This window comes from Tyto alba, unplaced genomic scaffold, assembly GCF_018691265.1.
Source record: "Tyto alba isolate M040663 unplaced genomic scaffold, T.alba_DEE_v4.0 Super-Scaffold_23, whole genome shotgun sequence".
NCBI lineage: Eukaryota > Metazoa > Chordata > Aves > Strigiformes > Tytonidae > Tyto > Tyto alba.
Window position 1 is genome coordinate 10,376,086 of NW_024881297.1, and position 19,251 is coordinate 10,395,336.

The following is a 19,251-nucleotide window of genomic DNA, read 5'->3' on the forward strand; positions in this document are numbered from 1 at the left end:
CAGGGACCGGGCCTTTCACAAGTATGGAGGGATGCCAGGAGTTCAAAACGTAAAGGGGGATGCATAACCTCCTTGCTCCCCTCGCCCCTGTGTAAGGTGCTGAGCTTCTGGTCAGGTTGCAGACCTCAACCATATGGAATAACAAATTACCGAGGCTCTGTACAGCAGGGGAGGAGGCTAATCTCTGTTGCAGCTGCCAGCTCCAGGAAGAGGTATAATTGAAGGGGAGAAAGCATGAGAGAGTTATTCTGTGCTAAACCAGCACACCTGTTGCTATAAAATAATGAAGTAGCACACATCTTTGCTGTGCAGATCTCCACAGGACACTGCTCTAACTGTTTGCAGACAGAATTTCTCCCTTCCTCTTTACATTCTTCAGCAGAAGGGAACACAGATACAAAAGGCCAAGGTTTTTAAAAATATATCATGGGAGGCATATATTTAAAGAAAACATACTATGAAATACACTGTTGTCTTAAAAAGCTATTGCAACAGATTTGCAAATTCAACCTCATTTAAAACAGTTAAAACCAGTTAATGGAGTAGAACCACAAGTCATCCGACAGCTTGACTTTTGTACTTTCTCAAACATCAGATTAAAAGGTTTTACGGGTTATACCATGGCTGAATTTTGCTCCAAGATGTTGTGTCAATGTAGACATGGAGTTGAGAGTTAATACATGACTTCTAGCAGTAATGCTACTAGTAATGGTTGAAGAGGAAGATAAACAACTTGGAAGCCAAGCTGGGTATGTCTGTGGAACTGTAGCTAAGAAGAGATCCTCTATCTGTCAAGACTGCCTGGGAATTGGGTAGCTTCGGCATGCAAATAATACCCAGAGTATTCCTGTACCAAACAGCTGGAGCTGTATTAAAGAAATTACAGCTACAGGGCAATTTCACCCACAGGGCTATTTCATCTAAGAGCCAAGAATGCCAATAATATAGAAGATAAACCAAAGACAACCTGGCTGTTCAAACAAATGTTCCAACTAACCACACCAAGAAAGAAATGCTTGTATGAAAATGTAACGGTTGCCTTTGAAGAAAGCTCCTGATCTCTACTCTTTGTATCTCCATCATGTCATCCTATTCTTCAGAAAACGAACGGGTGTGCTCTCCTAGAGTAAAGATTTTGCTTGGTTTTCTTTTTTTTGTCCTATTTTCATATCCCAGAGATAACAATTTTAGTAAACACAGAGTCTCCAATTTATGTGTATAACTTCTCTCTTTTTTTAAAAAAAAAAAGGTTTCTCCATTAATAGAACCACAAACTAATCCAAGCCAAAGGACCTGCTGTACTTTCAGAGTAGCATATTTTCTATCCATATGGGTTTTGGTTATCTTACACAAGCCCAGATGACAGCTAGTTTCCCTCAAGGGCTCTTTTTTTTTTCCCCTTTGCATGTTACATGAGGAATTGGGTAAGCATCTCTTTCCATGTCTGAAAATTGAAAGACCAAGTAATGAAATACAACAAGGGTCCATGTATAAGAGCAGACTTTGATCATCTTCCCTGCCAAAGTAGATTCCACTTCTTCTGTGAGCTTTATAAAATAAACAAAAATAATTAGGGGAAAAAAAAAAGAAAGATTAGCAATTGTTGCTGCACTTTCTGCTCTTAAAAATCATGACTTGGTCAACATATGTTCTGTAGAAGGGTTTGTACAGGCTTATACCACAACAGGGCCCTCAGCCCTAATGAAGACCTGAGGGCACTATCATTAGACAGTGCACTTTAATTTCCAAGTATCATGTAGCTGTATTTTCATATGAATTTATGCAAAGCTACTCATATTTTACTAGAAAAACAGAACTGCGTGTTGAGAAGGAGGGAAATCCTCACACACCCATTTGTGCTATCTGGAAATGGGTATCAAAACATGGGGCAGGGGGAGGAACTTGCAGCTTGTACTGCACGCTCTAGATAGAATATCCTGCAAAGACGAAGTTGTAACAAAAAATTAAGAGTTAAGAGAATAAAAAACAAAACAAAAACAAACCAACCAATAAACAAAAAAACCCCACAAACACAGCAGCAGTGTTAAACTAACAAATTTCAACCCTCCTAAAGACTCCTAGCTTAATTTCCTGCCTTTGAGGCCATGGCAGCTGAAGCTGGCTGTGGCATCCTGACGAGCAGTCCCACAGTGGGAACAGAGCAGGTACCGAAGTATGCTCAGCTGAATGTGCTTAGTTTTTCTTGCTGTCTGTAGCATTAGTGTCAGGGAAGCATGCTGACTGGCTGACAGGTCTTGCCAAGATCTTGCTTGTAAACAATAAAACACCAAGTAGAAAGAAACATTTTAATGTCATCAGGTTTTCCCATGTTTCCTAAAACAAGACCTGGCAAAAGTGAATATTCTTTTACCAGAGGACAAGTTCTCACATATGACACTTACATGTCTACACTCAGGATAGAGTTTACTCTTGGCTAAAAAAAAAAATTGAGTGCTGTGGCAAAAACAATCTCTGAGGATTTAGCTACTTCTCTGAGGATTTAGCTACTTCATGTTGTCCCAATAACACCTGGCTTAAGCAAGACTGTGCTGTTGGCTGTGGTAGCACAGCTTTGCTCTCCTGTTTTCTCAAAAGCAGAAATGCCAGCCTTTTAGACTTTTGCTCCAAATCTATGTTCCAGTAATTGCAAGTGAAAAGGCTCAACTATAGCTATTGAACCAGCCTCTTTTGGGTGACAGATGGACAAACACGCCAGACTTCCTATTCTAGGAGAAAGCTGAGAGCTGTCCTGTTTTCTTAACTCTTAATTTACTCTTAACTCTTAATCTTCAGTAGACCCCACAGGTTGATTTGTCATTTTACATAGTTACAACTAAAGACTTGCTTTACTGGCTTTACTTTTACATCAGACATCTGGTCTAAATGCATTTGGCAAGTAATATTAGTACATTTCCTGCATTACAATATTCAGCTAACATTAGATTTTATTTGCGGATGCTATGATAAGCTAACATTTTGATTAAACTGACATTTGTCAAGGTCAATTTCATAATTTAGTACTAATTGTATGCACATTAGTGAAGGAGTTCTTGTAAGCTGATTTGGGGGGAGAAACAGTCCTGATACAGGAGGAAGTTAGACTGTGATAGCATATATTAACTCAGACGTTTACACAAACCAGAGTTCAAATTACCTGTATGAAAGCCACAGTAACCATCCTACTGAGCAGGTTAAAACTTGGAAGTCTGGTCTTTTAGGTCAGAAGAAACCTCTGAATCTTGTTAATTTTAAAGAAAGGGGGGAAAAAAAAAAAAAAAAAAAAAAAAGACACCAACATGTCCTTCTCGACAACTTACATCCCTTTATTGCAGCTCGTTTTTTCTGATACTTGGTGAGGTTAGACAAGGGACAGGCTACTGTTGGACCACTCTCTCCTTTCTGCCTATCTATTTCAGTTCCTCTCCCCCAGGTTGGTTCTGGTGGGAATTTTAGAACAGAATTCTGCAAAACTGAAACGAAGAAAGTTTTATACTACTTGCCAAGCAAACTGACAGTTGCTTGCTATTTTGGGGAACCATCCTATAATTGTGCCCACCTGTTGCAGCATGCTATTTTTACAGTTACACCCAACAGCAGCATTACACAGCAATACGGCAAAACTTCTCAGTGACAACACCCTGCTCCCTCACCCCTGGCTTGTAAAGGTGCAGAAATCCTACTACGGAAATTATGCAGTAATAATGATTTTTTTTCTACCTTGGTTCTACATATTAACTCCAAAGGGATGTACTGGCTTTCCCCTCCTTTACATCCTCTGGAGCAGCTTCCCTTTCCCCTTGGCTCCGCTGGCCCCTCTTCTACTCCCTCCGACACCTGGTGCTGTGGGAGTGGGGCCAGCAGCTGCGCTGCTGGGCTCCCTCCAGCCCGGGCCATCAAAGCTCTTCCACCTAACCAGAAACATCGCAGAGGCTCTCGGCCCGACCCCCCTTCTCCCAGGTGCTGGGAGCCACCAAGCAAACCACAGGACCTCTAAAAGCCCAGCCAGGCAAGCTTGTGGTCCCAAAGGGACTCGCAGCTTACTCCCAATTTTTTCTCTCCTGGCTACAAATTTGATCTGGACAGACTCACAGCACCTGCCAATTTGACAGTCCCAGGAGCCACATTTGAACCCTGCTGCTTGCCGAAAGCAGCATTAGCGATCTGACAGGCGACCCGCTGCAACAAGCTGTGTCATGTTTGAAGTGCAGGGATGGGTATGACATGACAGGTTTTTAAAAGATCCTCTTCTCAATTTACCCTCTCTAGAAACAGTTTGGGAATATTAATTTTATATGGAGTGATTCTAGGATGGTCAAATACAGGGGGACAAGACTGGCATGACCCATTTCATTTTTCTGTAAAGTACCTAGAGAGACACCTCACAAGCATGACCAGACCAAACATCTGTGTGATTTCAAATAGCATTTAAAAACTCCTTTAAATATGCCTTATTCTTCTTTCACTGGGAACTAGAGTTGCAGTGCTGTACAGTGGAGCATTCAAGGAGCAGTTACTTCCAGGACCATCTGTGTCTAAACCTGCCTTACCCAGGATATCTACCATTTCAACCTTCTTTCTGCACCCCTGGTGCCTGCAGTAGGTGTGCAGCCTTATGGAGACTCACTCAGAACAAACAGAGGAGATCAAAGACAAGTATGAAAACAATCATATTAAAGTCATAGGCAAGGAGTCCACGCCAGGAGCAAAAATAGCATGACACACCTACTGTTCTCCTCAGAGCCTGAGGACCTGACCTGTTCTTGTGACAAAATGCAGCTAAACATTTAGGTAAAATGTTTCTTGCCAAAACCAAGCTTGCTGAAGCAAACATCTACTTTTAATTCATGGTTACATTGGAAAGGAAAAATCATGATCTTTAGGTAGAACTGAAAATTCAACCATTCTGACAGTTTACTGTCTGCATCACAAAAAAAGCAACTGCTGCTTATCCCCCGATCTGGGTGGAACATGGGCAACATCAGCTTTTTAAAGCCCCCTGATGTAGAGCAGACCACAGCCAGTTCTCCAAAGAAGAGAAGCTTAACAGAGGAAAATCATCCAATCCAGCCTTTTTTATCTACACTTTATTGGTAATTGCAAAAAACTGAACTGGTGTAGTTATGTCCTGCCTCCAAGTGGCTGTGCTAATGGGCTGGATCCATGCAACTGGAATATTTCAGAGGATGGATCGGCTGCTCCCAGACTGACCAGTTTTAGTACCTCCTGGCATTGCATGCTTCAAGCACAGCAGAGCATCAAGTAAGCACCTCCAGAAATGAATATCGAAAAATTAACAACTGTGTTTTCCAAGGCGGGTTTAAAAGCTTACACAGATCAAAGAAGAATGGGTTGCTCTCAAGCCTGATCCCTGAGAAAGTATCAGCAGATTCTGGACATTCTCAGGAGACAGCATTCACTTGTGGGGCAGAGAGTAGCCATTTACATAAACACTCTGCACCTTCAACCACTTCCACACATGAAATATAAAAGAGAAGTTAATTCCTTTTTTGCCTTCCTTGTAACACATATAAACTCAAATCCTCTTTAATCTAGCAGGCCAACAAACAATGACTTCGCAAAGGCAAACTAACACAATCCTGCATCAGACGGAACCAGGACCTAAAGTTCACTAGTACTCTAAGAAAAGGAAGTACTCAGTTTCTTCATCTTCCTTCCTTCCCTTTAGCTAAGGCAAAAGAATCAAGCCTCTTCCCCTAAAGACACATTAGAGGTGTGATTTTTTTTTTTTTTTTTTTTTTTTATTAGCAGTATCAATTTAAGCACATCTTCATCTTCACTGCTCTGTATCCCATTCCTTTTGTTTTGCTGTTAGGGCAAACTGGATCCAGGCTTAAAAAGATAATTTTTTCCCCCCTAAATTCTGGATGATGTCTTTCACCTCATCCCATTGACATAACTGTGGACAGAGGCAAGTGACAGAGGCTGTACCTCCACAGAAATCAAAGGAATGAAAGAAGGGAAGGCAGTACCTCAGGACAGAATTTGAAATGTCATTTTGCACCTTCTCCAGCAAAACCTGAGAGGTCATTTGGGGCACTTCCAGAGAGATGAGGAACACGGTGTTCACTTTTTTCTTGCAGCCTCTATATATGCTCTACCCTCGACTGTTTCTTAAGTCTTGATCACACTTAAGGATAGCCTCAAGCCAGGTATATAAGCCCACTATCTCTAAACCAAAAAATAAAACTGAGGAGAAAAAGCAGATTCAGCCAAGCAAGCACACTAGTCGAGCTGAGCATGCCAGTTTTTAAAAGGCATCAAGTTCAGATCCTGCCCTCCTTAATTAAAAGCTTTGCTTTGCCTTGCCAAGGGAGAAATTTGACAGCCACTAACCACCCTGCACCAGAAATAATTCTGTACACAACAGATGTATGAAACAGCAGCAGTAAGCTACTGTAACACATTTTGAGGAGGTATTTCTTCCTGGTGGTTGAGTACAAGGTTGTATTCCCATCCCCAGCAACAACACAGCCACTACTTTCTCCTCTTGTTTCCCACCACCTCCACTCCTTCCCACATGTCATCCACAGGGCTGTGTTGGTACAGATGTTCCCACAGCCACGCCGCGAGCCCCAGCGCTGGTCTGATCAGCCTGGAAGATAACACAGCAGGGAATGGAAAAAGTGACTGATCTGGTTCAGCACGAGGCCACACAAACAGCTGTGCTGGCACAACACAGTGAGCAGGAGCTGTTTATACACCCCGCCACGCATTGGGTCTCCCTTGCCCTGGGGACAGCTTGCTGAGACCAGGCTGACCAAGTGTCACCCTGTCACAGGAAGGCCACCCTTCCTCACCTCCACCCCGTGCTGCCTTGCCCCCATCTGACTCCGCAGCAAACAAGCTGAGGGCACTGAGCTTGCCAAGCTAACCGTGCCAAAAAGTCCCTTTCTGTCAGTTCAGTTTTCTTGATCGACTTGCTGAGGGATCAGACAAGCACCTGTGCCTGCACAGAGCCTCTAGGTCAGGTTAGGCATGAACATGGTGCCACCACGTCACAGGCACGTTCCTGCCAGATGCCACGTTGCCCTCCTCATGCAGGGACACCTGGGACACTCCCTGTTTGACACTGCTGATAGTTTTCCACCTCTTGTCAACTGTTCACAACCGGTTCCTCCCTACCCTGGCTAACAGAAAAATCTCGTTTGGATTCAGCTTTGTAGCTGCCAAATACCACAGCTTGACAATTCTCATGTTTTCCAAGCTTCTCTTCTCAAGTTAAGCAGCAAGCATGGAACAAGGTATCAAGGTAGAAAAATAAAATGCATCCCTCTGGCACCATGAAAACCAAGATGAATCCATAGCACTCATTTCCCAACACAGAGCATTACCCGATTTTATGACTTTGAGAATTTACCACTAATCTGTTCCTCAAAACTTACACAACACTGAAACAAATCACACGAGAAGCAGCAGAAGAATGAACGTACAGATGCCATCCCATGCACGCACCGAACGCTTCAGTTCTCCAGTAACTGGATCTGCACAAAGTAGTTAAATACAGACCACGCTATCAAACAGAGCCAGAATTTCACGATGTACCTTGCACACAAAAAGCACATCGTAGACTATCTGAGCTTCCAGTTTTGTTTTCTCAAGAGAAAGTACATTTCTAACCCTCCTGGCTGTGATGCCTTGGAAACACAATCCTTGGTATCTGCTCGAGTCCACAGACTGTTGGAAACAGTGACTCATGCATGAATTCCCACTAACCATTAATCTCAAAGTGTAAGCACTTATGCAGCAATAATGGTGTTTTAATGTCCTGGCAAAAATGGGAAAAAATGGTTAGCAGAATCTGGGAGTGACTGTCAGGAAATGAAGATAAAGATGATGCTTGGAGGACAACAAGAACAAGGAAGGACAGGAAAAAAGAAGTCATAAGTTATAAAGCACAGCTCTCCAAGCCAAACAGGAGTTCAGCTACCACCTGTTTCCAAAAGCTACATTTTCACTCATCTCCATGTGATATTCCTGAAAACAACTGCAGATCTGTGGCTGACTAAATATAAAACCCTCCTCCTTCACACACCCAGCCAGAGACCTCGCTAAAACCACAGTGGGCTTCAATCCCACTCTCACTTTGACAAGCTGTTAGAAGTTCAAGATGTAGTTAGAAGTTCAAGATGTAATTTCAGCATGCCCATAACATTGTAGCCCCAGACCCCGATTTAACCAGGCACCTCAGCAGAAGTGAACACTAGCTCCCTGGTCAGCAGCTACCTCCAGAATATTTTAAGTGCTAAGAGCAGTACATCAAGCTTGTGAAAGACTGAATATTTCTTTCAGCTCTATCAATCTGACTACAGCCCTAATGCTTACAAGAAAACTGCCCAGTTGCCTATTAGGCAATTGACCAAGAATATCTAGTTTTTCCTGATGAAGGGTACTCTCTGGACAAAAAGGGAAGCATTTCATTTCTGCCATCTCCAACCTGTTCTGGATTATTTTTTTCCAGCAAAAATTATGTAGCTACATGAATTTAGAGATTTTTTATCTCATCCAAAAACAATTAAAGAGCAATCCAGAATTCAGGATTATAGTTAATAACTTTTTGCTCTGTTTCCCAAATACAAAATTCATAAGATGACTTAACACTCAAACCCCAGTTTTCTAACCATTTAAACTACTTAGTAGCACTCAGCTAAAATGTACATTTTAGTTAGACACCTTTTTAAAGTTTTATTCTTTTTATCTCGCAGATCTCATTGAAGTGACAGGGCATTTACAAAGACCTATTTTTAAATATGGTATAAATGGTCCAAATGAGAACGTTCTCAAACTTAGTAATTGTTTCCAAGATTAAAGCAAAATGAGTTAGAACATGCCGTTTGACATTACAGGAACAGTAAGAGCCCAACTATTGCTCAATCTGATGGAAATACATGTCTTTCAGGAATCCTAATTTTCAGTATTTTGGAATACTGAATGCAAGCAACTAGCACAGACACAGGCTGACAGCTAGCAGTACAAGGACATGACTATTTTACTGTCCCATTTCTGCTAAACAAGGAATTGTTACAAATTTTAACCTTTTTTTTTTTTTAATTTTAATCTTTTTAAGAACTGGTTTTCTGGTGCAGAGTTCCTTTGTTCAAGCTTCTACTGCATAAATACATACATTATGGGTATTACCTCTGCCATTCAAATAATTTCCAAGTTAATACTAACACACCAAAGGAAAATATTTAACATCTAGATATGCACTATGTGTTGCAGATCCAAGACAAATGCAATTTCCATTCACAGAAAAAGAATATTGCAACAACCTTATTTCCACTGTAGTTCCTGAAGTGTCCATGCCACTCTGCAGGGACAGCTTCAAGGTTTATGAAATGCCTAACACAGATGGAATTCCCAAATTTAAACCAGGGAAGCCCACCTGTGCCTGCAGTGCATTTCTACAGACCTCCCTGTACAACCTCACAAGTAGCTGGAAAGTAGAGTAGGTACATCCAACCACATTTCATCTTAGTCCCTGGAAGTATTGCCCAATAATAAACTTGCATAAGTAAAATTAAGCACAGATTTATCAAAAAGAGGTTTGGCCTTTGAAGAGGAGACAGAGAGAACTGGTTGCACCTTAAAAAAGCATGGGGAAATGGGTAACAGGTAAGCAAACTGCACTTACAGAACAGCCAACAGTAAAACTTCATGTGCAACCAAAAATTGCCATCAAAGCTCTAAATTGAGGGGATTATATTCTGCTGTCTAAAATCACAGTCTCTTCAAAAGGCAAATATTGTGGGAGATCGTAAAGACAATATTATCTTTTGAGGGAAGATGAAACAAAAGTGAAATGATAATTTGGAAATAATAATAATACCACCACCACAGTATGTCCGAATAGTTTTCACGCAGACTGCAATAATTCTTTACATTAGCTTGCAATGTTTCATACAGATTCACTAATTGACACAATTCAGTAAAAAACAAATTAACTGAGGGTTAGAATAGTCATCACCAATGAAACCAGGTGATACCAGGCCCAGCAGCTTGAAGCACGTACTAAGACTATGCCTCTGTATAGTGATAAAACATTTACACAAGTGAAGCATTCGCCATTTGAAAGGGAGAACTGCTGATTAATGCCTACATCCAGGTAAGTTGCAGAGGAAGAATCTGACATGTGCAAACAGCCACTTTTGCTTATTCAAGTTGATGAGACACATGATTAATTGCCATACTTTGCATTGTTCAGATAAGGTGTAAAGGTACAAACAAGGAAGAACCTACCAGGACTCTCTACCCGCTTGTAGTGGTAGGGATTGATGCAAACCTCCTTCTGTTTTGAACCAAAGGGAAACTCGCAGCATTCCAGTGGTTTCAGTTCATGATGGCTCTGCAGGTCTGGCCAGCGCCACACTCTACAGTAAATTACATGTGGTAGCCCTTTCCGGTGTGAAACCTGAAGCCTGCCATCCAAGGAACGAGGAATTGTGACACAGTTGCTGGGCTGACCAGGACAGCTTAATGCCTTTTCCAGCTCTTCCATAGCACCTTTTTTCTTTTTCAGTTTTTTTACTAATGCATCGACAGCTTTCTCTGCCCATTTTTCTTCTTCATCCCCCTGTTTCCATCCCAACAGCCTCTTCACTGCTGGGCTGGTGAAGGAGAATAAACTTGTCACATTCATGGTGACCCCACTGTAGCAATACCACAGAACCAAGTAGGAGAGACCGTCCTGTTCTTCCACCACCACCAGGGTACAGCAGATTGTGTCAGTAGTCAAAAGCAGCCTGTATCAAGTAATTCTGGTCCTTTCTCCTTTTCAGTCCTCCAGTCCCAGGAAGGCAGTGCTGACATCCCTCCTTGATGGATGCGACCTTCTCATTGTTCTAAACTCTTCCGGCCAAGAACCTGCAGGAGAATATTGGAGGGAGAGGGAGAAGGGAAAAAAAAAAAAAAAAAAAAAGAAAGAAGGATTTTACCTTTTAAATTAACATATAGCAGTTAAAAACAACCCTCCCCAACCCGCGAGAGTAGTGTGACCAAAAACCAACAAAGAACAAAAAAAAAAAAAAAAACAAAAAAAGCAAAAAAAAAAACCCAAACCATACAACAAAATGCTGACAGCCTCCAGAACTAGACTCAAGGCATATCTGACAAAGACTTTTAAGCAGCGGGGCCTGCTGCTGAACCCTGTATATCCCTCTTCACAAACCAGACCTGAATAAATGAAGTGATCACCTTGGAAAATAATGACACAGCATAAACAAAACCAATAGCAATGGGCAAGGGGCGTGTAGCAGTAGGAAAGGGCAAGGGTAGAAATAGTTGGCGGGACAATTTCCCATCAGCTCAGTTCCCTCATCCAATTTGCTGTGTGGCCCCAGTCGTTTTTGTGCCACACAGCAAGGGGGACAGCAACTGCATTTGCCAGCTTCAAACAATACTTCTGCTCAATGGCCAAGCATGGCCTCAGTTAGTACCCATGAGAAGCTCGATATAAAAAGCTGAAACAGAAGAAGACATGGCTTTAATCCCGCATATACTCCACAAAATGGCAAGGCTCCTATATTTGAAATGTAGCTCACATTAAATCTAGACTGAAACAGTCCCTCGGATTTAATCTTTCACCGTTAAGGGTGAAGGGCACTCCCCTCTGCCTATCCGCTGTTGCAACCTTAACCAGCAAAATCCCAAAGGAACCAGTGCAAGATCATTGGAGCTTGTTTTTTAAATTTATTTTAGAGAGTAGCTGGAAGCAATATGCTGCAACACCACTGTGCTACCCAGACCTCACCAAACCGCCAGTGATGTAGCTCAAAAATCACTGCAGTAGACTTGTGCATATGATGATCTGAAACAGAAACAGTTCAGCTTCACTTCTGACTTACTTTGAGGAACAAATGATAAAAAAAGAAAGGAAACCAGAAAGATCCTTGCCCTGGCTCATCTTACATGAGAAAGAAAACTGCATCTCCTCACCCCACCAAAAAGCCCTCGCAGCCCATAAGCAGACTGTGAAGGGAAGATAGCATGAATTTACTTTACCGATTACATCCTGACCCTTCCCATTGCAATGCCTGCCTGATGTACGCAAGGACACATCAAGGATTAGGAAGGAGAAGTCCTGATAAGAGGATTTTAGACAGCACAGTGGTCCTTCAGTTGGGAGACATGGAAGAAGCGATGGATGAGGAGAGGGAAGAACTCCACATATGAAGAAGTCCCTGCTATGAGCAACAAGAGTTATACTTGCCTGGGCTTGGAGCAGGCAAAAGGCTCTTCTGGGGGAAGTAGGAGAGACCCTGTACTAGCAAGGCGAGGGAAACAAGACAAAGAGCACTAAACCACTGATTTTCAAACAGAGCATGAAGACAGACAGGAAACATATCCTGCACTGGATACCAACAGGTTGCAGAGGAAGGGGGAAGGGGAAAAGGATATGAATGTTTTTGTTGCCATCAGAAAGACACAAAAAAAAAAAAAACAACCAACCAACCAGCAACCTACATGCACAGAGAATAGATGGTGTCAGCACACCCACGTCAGACAGAATTTCATAGTTATACTAAGACTGCAGATCTTAAAGTTGTAAATGTTATGCCACACAACCTCTTGACTATCATGCACTGTAATGGTTTCATAGTGTACCACTGTACTTGAAGTACTTTAAGTTGAAAACCATCCACTGGATTCAAATTAATTTGTCACCAAAACAATTATCTAATTGCAAAGGTTCAGTTTTATTAGGTTGAATGCATAAACTACAATTATGTGAATAACGGTTATGGACTAAGACACAGACCATGTCTACCTGTACTTCATACTGGTACTTCCAATTCCTTTTATGCTAAGAATTGTATTTGACATAATAATGTCAATCCAATGGAAGATTTGCATGAGCCTGGGGCAAATTTAAGAATTTATTTTGTTACCTGGGCATGTGCTATACTGTTAAATGAACTGAGTCTCCATTACTGTCACTGACTGTACCCCAGGTATACTTTATCCTTACACATACTGTAAAGTGCTCTATTGAAGCCCTGTGCTAATTTAAGAACCATATTACCAGAACCCCAGTACATGTGCTTCAAATGTGTTTGTTAGTCAGAGTTATTCTCAACTCATACATAGTCTGTATCTCAACTGGTATTCTAAATACCTTCTGTATCTTTCAAAACATAGAAGTTCCAGATACAAAAATTACAAGTTCCAGTGGTATATCACTAAGTAATCAAGTCAAGCCTTCTATTTCACATCCATTCGAATTAAAAAATATTCAAGACTTGAGGTGAAGTCCTAATAAAAAAGAAAGTCTAAGGTCTAAATCTCAACCCAAACTTCTTTCAACATTGATAATGAATGCAGAGATGGTTCTACCTAGGCCTGACCCATTTTCACCAAGCTACTTTAAAAATAAGTGACCAACCTACTTACTGTCAAAAAGAAAAAAGTCCCTTCTGTTAAGACTATGTTTCTACCAGTGCCTGAAAATACAACCCTAACATGAGCCAGTACACAAGCTCTGCAAAGTCTAAGACAACATTTAGATGCAACCTCAAGTAGTCAGACCACAGGAACAGATTTTTTACAAAGTTTTGGGGATCAAATCCCACTCCCGCAATCATACATCCCAAAACATATTTTGCGATCACAATCAAATGTATCATCTTAACATCTGGCATCTCTGTAGCAAAAATTGCAGCAAGAAATATGCTGGGAGCTGGAGGAAGAGCATTGGGTACAGTACCTGTCAATACACTTGGAAGTAATGCAGCTCAGCAAAACCTAACCAGCCACCAGCCTCCAGCCCAGGGACTCTTGCTCAAGTCTTGCCTGCCCAAACAAAGTTTAAGCACCCTCCAAGCCCTGAACAAGCCACAAGACAAAGGGGGGCAAAACCCACAGGCTGCTGATTACTACTGACACTAAGCTCCAATACCCATATGAAGCTTAAAAAAAAAAAAAAACAAAAAAGACAGTGTAGGTGGAGTTTTTTGTTTCCAAGTAGAGAGTGTACCCACAGTACTGAGCCCTCGCCAGTACATTCCGTTTCCCTTTCTGCCACTCTCGGTTTTCGCAGTGCATCATTTCCTGTATTACTTTTGCACAAAGTGGTCTTATCAGCTGGAAGTGCAAAATAAAGATTAAACCACGAGTCAGCAAATCACACAGTCCACGTCTTTCTTGCCCAAATACACATGCCCTTCTGGGAAAGTGGGAGGTAGTATTTCCAATAGCTGAGTGACCACCACCAGCCCTTGAAGGGTATGTTTATCCATGAGGTAAAACCCAGGCCAAACAGGGCACTCTCCAAAAGGCAGCCTGGAATCAATTTAAAGGATATTGAGCTGTTACCTACTTATCAGCCACTTTTTGCACAGCAAAACCTATGCACTTTTCATTAGGTGTTCGTTCTGCTAGTGGATGAGTTGGAATCAACAAAGTTTTATTTAAATCCCAATGCTACTTTATATTTGTCTTCCTTCACTGCTGCTGTCTTTCGTGCAATCTTTGGACTAACACACAAACCTGCATGCAGCTTGTGAGAAGCCTATAAAAAAAAAAGTGAACTTTATATATATAGCTGCTCAGCCAGTCTTGTATTTAAACAAACATGATTTAGGCAAAATGCCTAAGACTGAAGTTCTACTTTTCTAGCCCTCAAAGAAAAGATAGTTACTCCGTCAGCAACACTAAACAGACAGTGAAATATTCAAACAGACCGTTTTCAAATTCCCACAGCAGATCCCATAGGAAACTATCTCACTTTGCATAAATGACTGTTTTTGGTGGGTGGAGAAAGGGTTAGGACAATTAGATGATCCTCTCTCAGGGGGAGGGGAAGAAGTGAAACAACTCCTAGCCCAAGTTTCAGGCAAACAAGAAGCAGCTCTAATTCTTCTGTTAATTTCATTATTTGTATTACAGGCTCAGTGATGCAGGCAAAAAGGATCCTATTAAATATTTTTCATATATGCTCAGCACAGTTAGACGTAAAACGGGGCAGGAACCACAGTGAAGAGAATGTATATAATTGTTAGGGGAGAAAACTGCCTAGTCTTTGATTACATTTTTAAAATTCAATTTATCATATTTTATTTACTGTACCTCCTGCCAGCATCCACTACTTAGTGACAATATAAAGAAATAACAAGCAGAGATATTTTAATTCGCTTCTTTAAAATTATTTAGTAATTCACCTTCTCCGAAAGACACGTCTTTTCAGCAACTCATGTACTCAGTATAATATTTAGACCTTTTTAAAAAAAAAAAAAAAAGATCAGATTTTGGCACAGAAGCCAGGGAACTGTCACTTAACTCCTGCAAGAACTATTTCCATGTATTACTAAAAAGCATGCAGTCTAAGCAGCTGTAATGCTAGAACGTATTACAACAGATTGTGCACTAACTTCCTCTGGCTCCCTATTCTTGGAGCAAGCAGCAAAAAGTTTCAATTTCTTTCTTCAAGCAATATGACTTGTAAAACAAAAACTCCAGAGTCTTCTGTTGAATTACTCTGTTTTTAATCAAAGAGTTCTTTCTTTGCATCTTCTTATGGTAGAAGATCAGATCTTGCTCATCCTGGAAAAATGCATGGAAACCTGGTAGAAGCCTCAGTGGCATTACAATACATATGCAAAGAGAAAGGAAGTTTCATTTCAAAATGCTGTAGAACTCATTAGAGAGTTCATATAGAACCTGACTTGGCTTCCCTTGTATTTCTGAAAAGGACAAAGAGAAAGAAGAAAAAAAAATTAACTCTTTTATATGTCTTCTGGGCATGGCAGAAAGAATTCAAGAAAACACTTAAATATGAAATCCTGTGTTAGTTTCTGATACGCATCATACAGTTCGAGGAAAGAAAAGCACACCGGTGTTGAAAATACTTCAACCTACTTCGCAGAAGTAGGTAGCTTTTTACCTGACTCTGCATTAGACCCCCTTACTTAGGCCCAGCAAGGGCAAGGAAGATACTTCCAGGCTGTTCTGCGAAGCAGCCTCTGTCTTGGATCCTGAGACAGACCAGAACACCCACTCTGTGAAGCCTCCTTCAGGACCATTGCTCAAGCCATCTGGCTGAGGGGTTGTCCTTCCAAGAAAATCTCCCACATATCACTGTTCAGCCCACAGAGAAAATCCTTTTAGATACCCACGTGCACCCTTCAGTTCAAGCAGGTGGTAGGAGAGCAAGAGTGTCACATAAAGAGCAGGTACTGACTGCACCCCAGCTGTTAACAGCAGCCCGTACAGTTTCTTTCAAGAAATATCTAGCTGTTCTCAAGAGGGCAGTAATATCTGCCTTTAGAAGAAGGACTTGCACAACTTCTTAGTTGATAAGCCAAATCAAATCCACGAGCTCCAAGTGTGACCTGAGCACCAAAGAGCAGATTCACCACTCGCTCAAACTGAGACCGTAGGGCCAATGTACACTTTACCGATGGAGGGGAGGGAGTGCAACAGTGACCCAAACAACAAAACCTCCATTGCTCAGTTACTCCGGAGCATGAAGAAATAACCATACACTATCAGTATCTGCCAGCTCCTTCCCAGTCCTCACCACAGTTCAAACCAAGTACAGTGTCCAGCCAGTTTCTACAATGAACCGCAGCTTTTCCTCCACTTGCCTACCCACTCAGCTTCTGGCAGAAAAGGCACTGATCCTTGCCCCTGAAGTCTTTATTATCGTTACAAGAGTAAAACAACAGCAAATTCTGACAGGTTTTCTGGATTTGGACTTTGCCTTCTCAAACTGAAAGACTTACGGGTAACTTCACTGTTGCTTCTCCAGAGAAAATACCAGGTTTCCATATACATTAGAAATCGAATCCTGTGTTATAATCCAACTAAAACAGCATGAAATTCTTCATAAGCAAATACATAATTGTGAGAAAAGAACACAGCAAAGGTGCTTTCCCAGTTTTAACAGAGATGTATCAACAATTGTTTGTCCTTTTTCTGATTAAGAGCACTTCTTCCCAATGCCTTTGCAACTGTTTTGTCATATTGAAAACTGTACTCCTAAAAACAAATCTGACCACCACGTCTTGCAAGAGTCTTATCCACACCTTCATTAAAGCACAGCTCCTCCCTTTTTACAAGAAACACTAACACGTTCAAATCATGCAGTTTTCAATAGAGTTGAGAAACAACCGTAGATTCTTAGCTTGCACTGCTGAATTTTACTCATTCCTGTGTTCAGATGCACTTGAGACTCCACAAAGTCACAAACCAACAGCTGTTTCTTTAATGCCTGCTGGTCTCCTTGCCATGCTGATTTGACTTGCCAAGACTACAGAAAAAACTAACACCAAGTTTGCCAAATGACTTGGTCGGGAAGCTGGATAAGCCTGGTGCACACCAGCACTAATACAAGTAGGACACATCAAAATGTACATCCAGGTGTAGACAAATCCCTTCTGGTGTTCACAAGCAGTTGCACTGAACCGGATGCGTTGTCAAAGATTATCTTTAAAACCACAACTTAAAATATTAAGTGAAGTCAGGAAGGAACTGTAATTTGATGATTCAGTCAAAACTCTGGCACAGATGGGATTACAAAACTAAGAACTTCACTAGAATAACCTGTAAAATGAATACAATGATGTGAACCACAAAACTTGACAGAATGGTATTCATGAGGTGGGTTTTTTTCCCCAAGTGCTATGAAGACTTCATTTTTCACACTCTCTCCAAGCTGAAGACCTCTTAAAGAAATTCTCAAATTAAGACAAAACATTCAGATGGAAAAATTATCCAAACAGTTGTCAAGAGACAGAATGAATTATCAGCCATCACAGTGGGTATTTCATTGTGCATCTTCAGGGCAGGTTTATCCACTTCACTTGCACTGTGGGATATTTAAACTCCACACGCTGTCCTACCAGGTGCTAGGAGCACTCAAGGGTACAGGAGCGGGCAAGAAGCTCAGTCAGCACCCTTAGATGACACAGGACAAGTCCTGAAAAATGCAGAACCACCTATAAACTAGTTTGGCTTTGTGAACATGGGATAACTACAAAGATGCCATGACTAGTCTAGCTATTAAAGCTGGAAGACCTAAAAGGTCAAAAAGCTAGGGGAAAACACGGGGGTGTTCCCTTTCATCATAAAGCTCCTGTATAACTCCCTTTTTCCACAAAGACCATTCCCTTTCCTGACTTTCTGAACTGTCTTTAGAAAACAGGTGTTGTTTACAACAATAGCAAACACACATCTGTGTGGGTGTGTTAATACACACAAAGGCAGGATAACTGAAACCTCTTCCTATATTTAGATCTGTCTGGTCAGCTCTAATTGCATAATTTAATCAAAACCCTCTCCAACGGAAACACATTCATATTCATCACAGGCATCAAAGGAAACATCTTTACTAACTATATCCTTTTACAAACCAACACATGGTCCCATACCACTTGTCCAATTGTTGAATTCCTCCTTTGGGAAGGGCACGGAATTTTATTTCTTTTTATCAGCTGAAAAAAAGCATTTCCCTCCATCAGTATAGGGCAGAAGGAACTTCCTTCACAGGTGAGATGGGGAAAATTTACTGACATGTCACTTTCAGGGATTTTTTTTTTTTTTTTTTTTAGGTAGTTAAAACATACATTTGCTGCATAAAGGGTAACCTTTAAAAAACAAAAAGAAAAATGCCCATCAACATTTTTGAGTAAAGCTCTTGAAGTGTAAGATGTGTTTTCCCTTCACAGTGTGGCACAAGACTGCACAGATTTAGAATGGGGTTTGTCAGCCCCAGCCAGAGCAGTGCTACAGTGGGGTATTTTTAAGGAGGGAACCCTACCAAATGCACTCCAGTTATGTTCAGCTTATGCAAGCCGCTGCTCCTACGAATGATTCATTTTACCAAGAGCATACACCAATACAGTTACATCAGCTGCATTAAACCACTTCTAAAGACTGTGACCCAGACCTCATTTATCAGAGATTAAGTAAAGATGTTAAATTACAGCTCAAGATCCCCAGCTTTACAGCAGAATGTTTCACCAAAGCAAGACACAACCAAAACTGAGAAAGAAAAATTACTTAGTCACTAATAAAAGCGTTATTAGGTCAAGCCCCAGCAAAGCAGAATAAATTGATGAAAATTAAACCAAAAAAGGAACATTGTTAAAATAAATAAATCTTTCCACAGATTTGTCCCCCACCCACCATTTATATACTTGAAATAAGAATAGCCTCTTCAGTCTGCCAATACTGAAGACATTTCAGTGCATTTCACGAGATGCATGCTTTACTTCTTAAAAAGGATTCCCCTAGCTT

At 41.2% G+C, this 19,251-nt stretch overlaps 1 protein-coding gene across 5 annotated transcripts in view; it reads right to left on the bottom strand.

Annotated features, from left to right (window-relative positions):
- The window catches only part of SMAD1 (SMAD family member 1), a 50,375-nt gene that overhangs the window by 15,882 nt on the left and 15,242 nt on the right, over window positions 1–19,251 (bottom strand). For 4 of the 5 annotated variants that reach the window (XM_033001701.2, XM_033001702.2, XM_042797024.1 and 1 more), the window contains exon 2: window positions 10,258–10,881. In XM_033001701.2, coding sequence (XP_032857592.1) covers window positions 10,258–10,657 — 400 coding nt within the window. In that variant the 5' untranslated portion in view covers window positions 10,658–10,881. Of the gene's footprint in view, window positions 1–10,257; window positions 10,882–13,720; window positions 13,740–19,251 lie in introns of those variants that run through there. The other variant, XM_033001703.2, reaches the window with a different exon arrangement.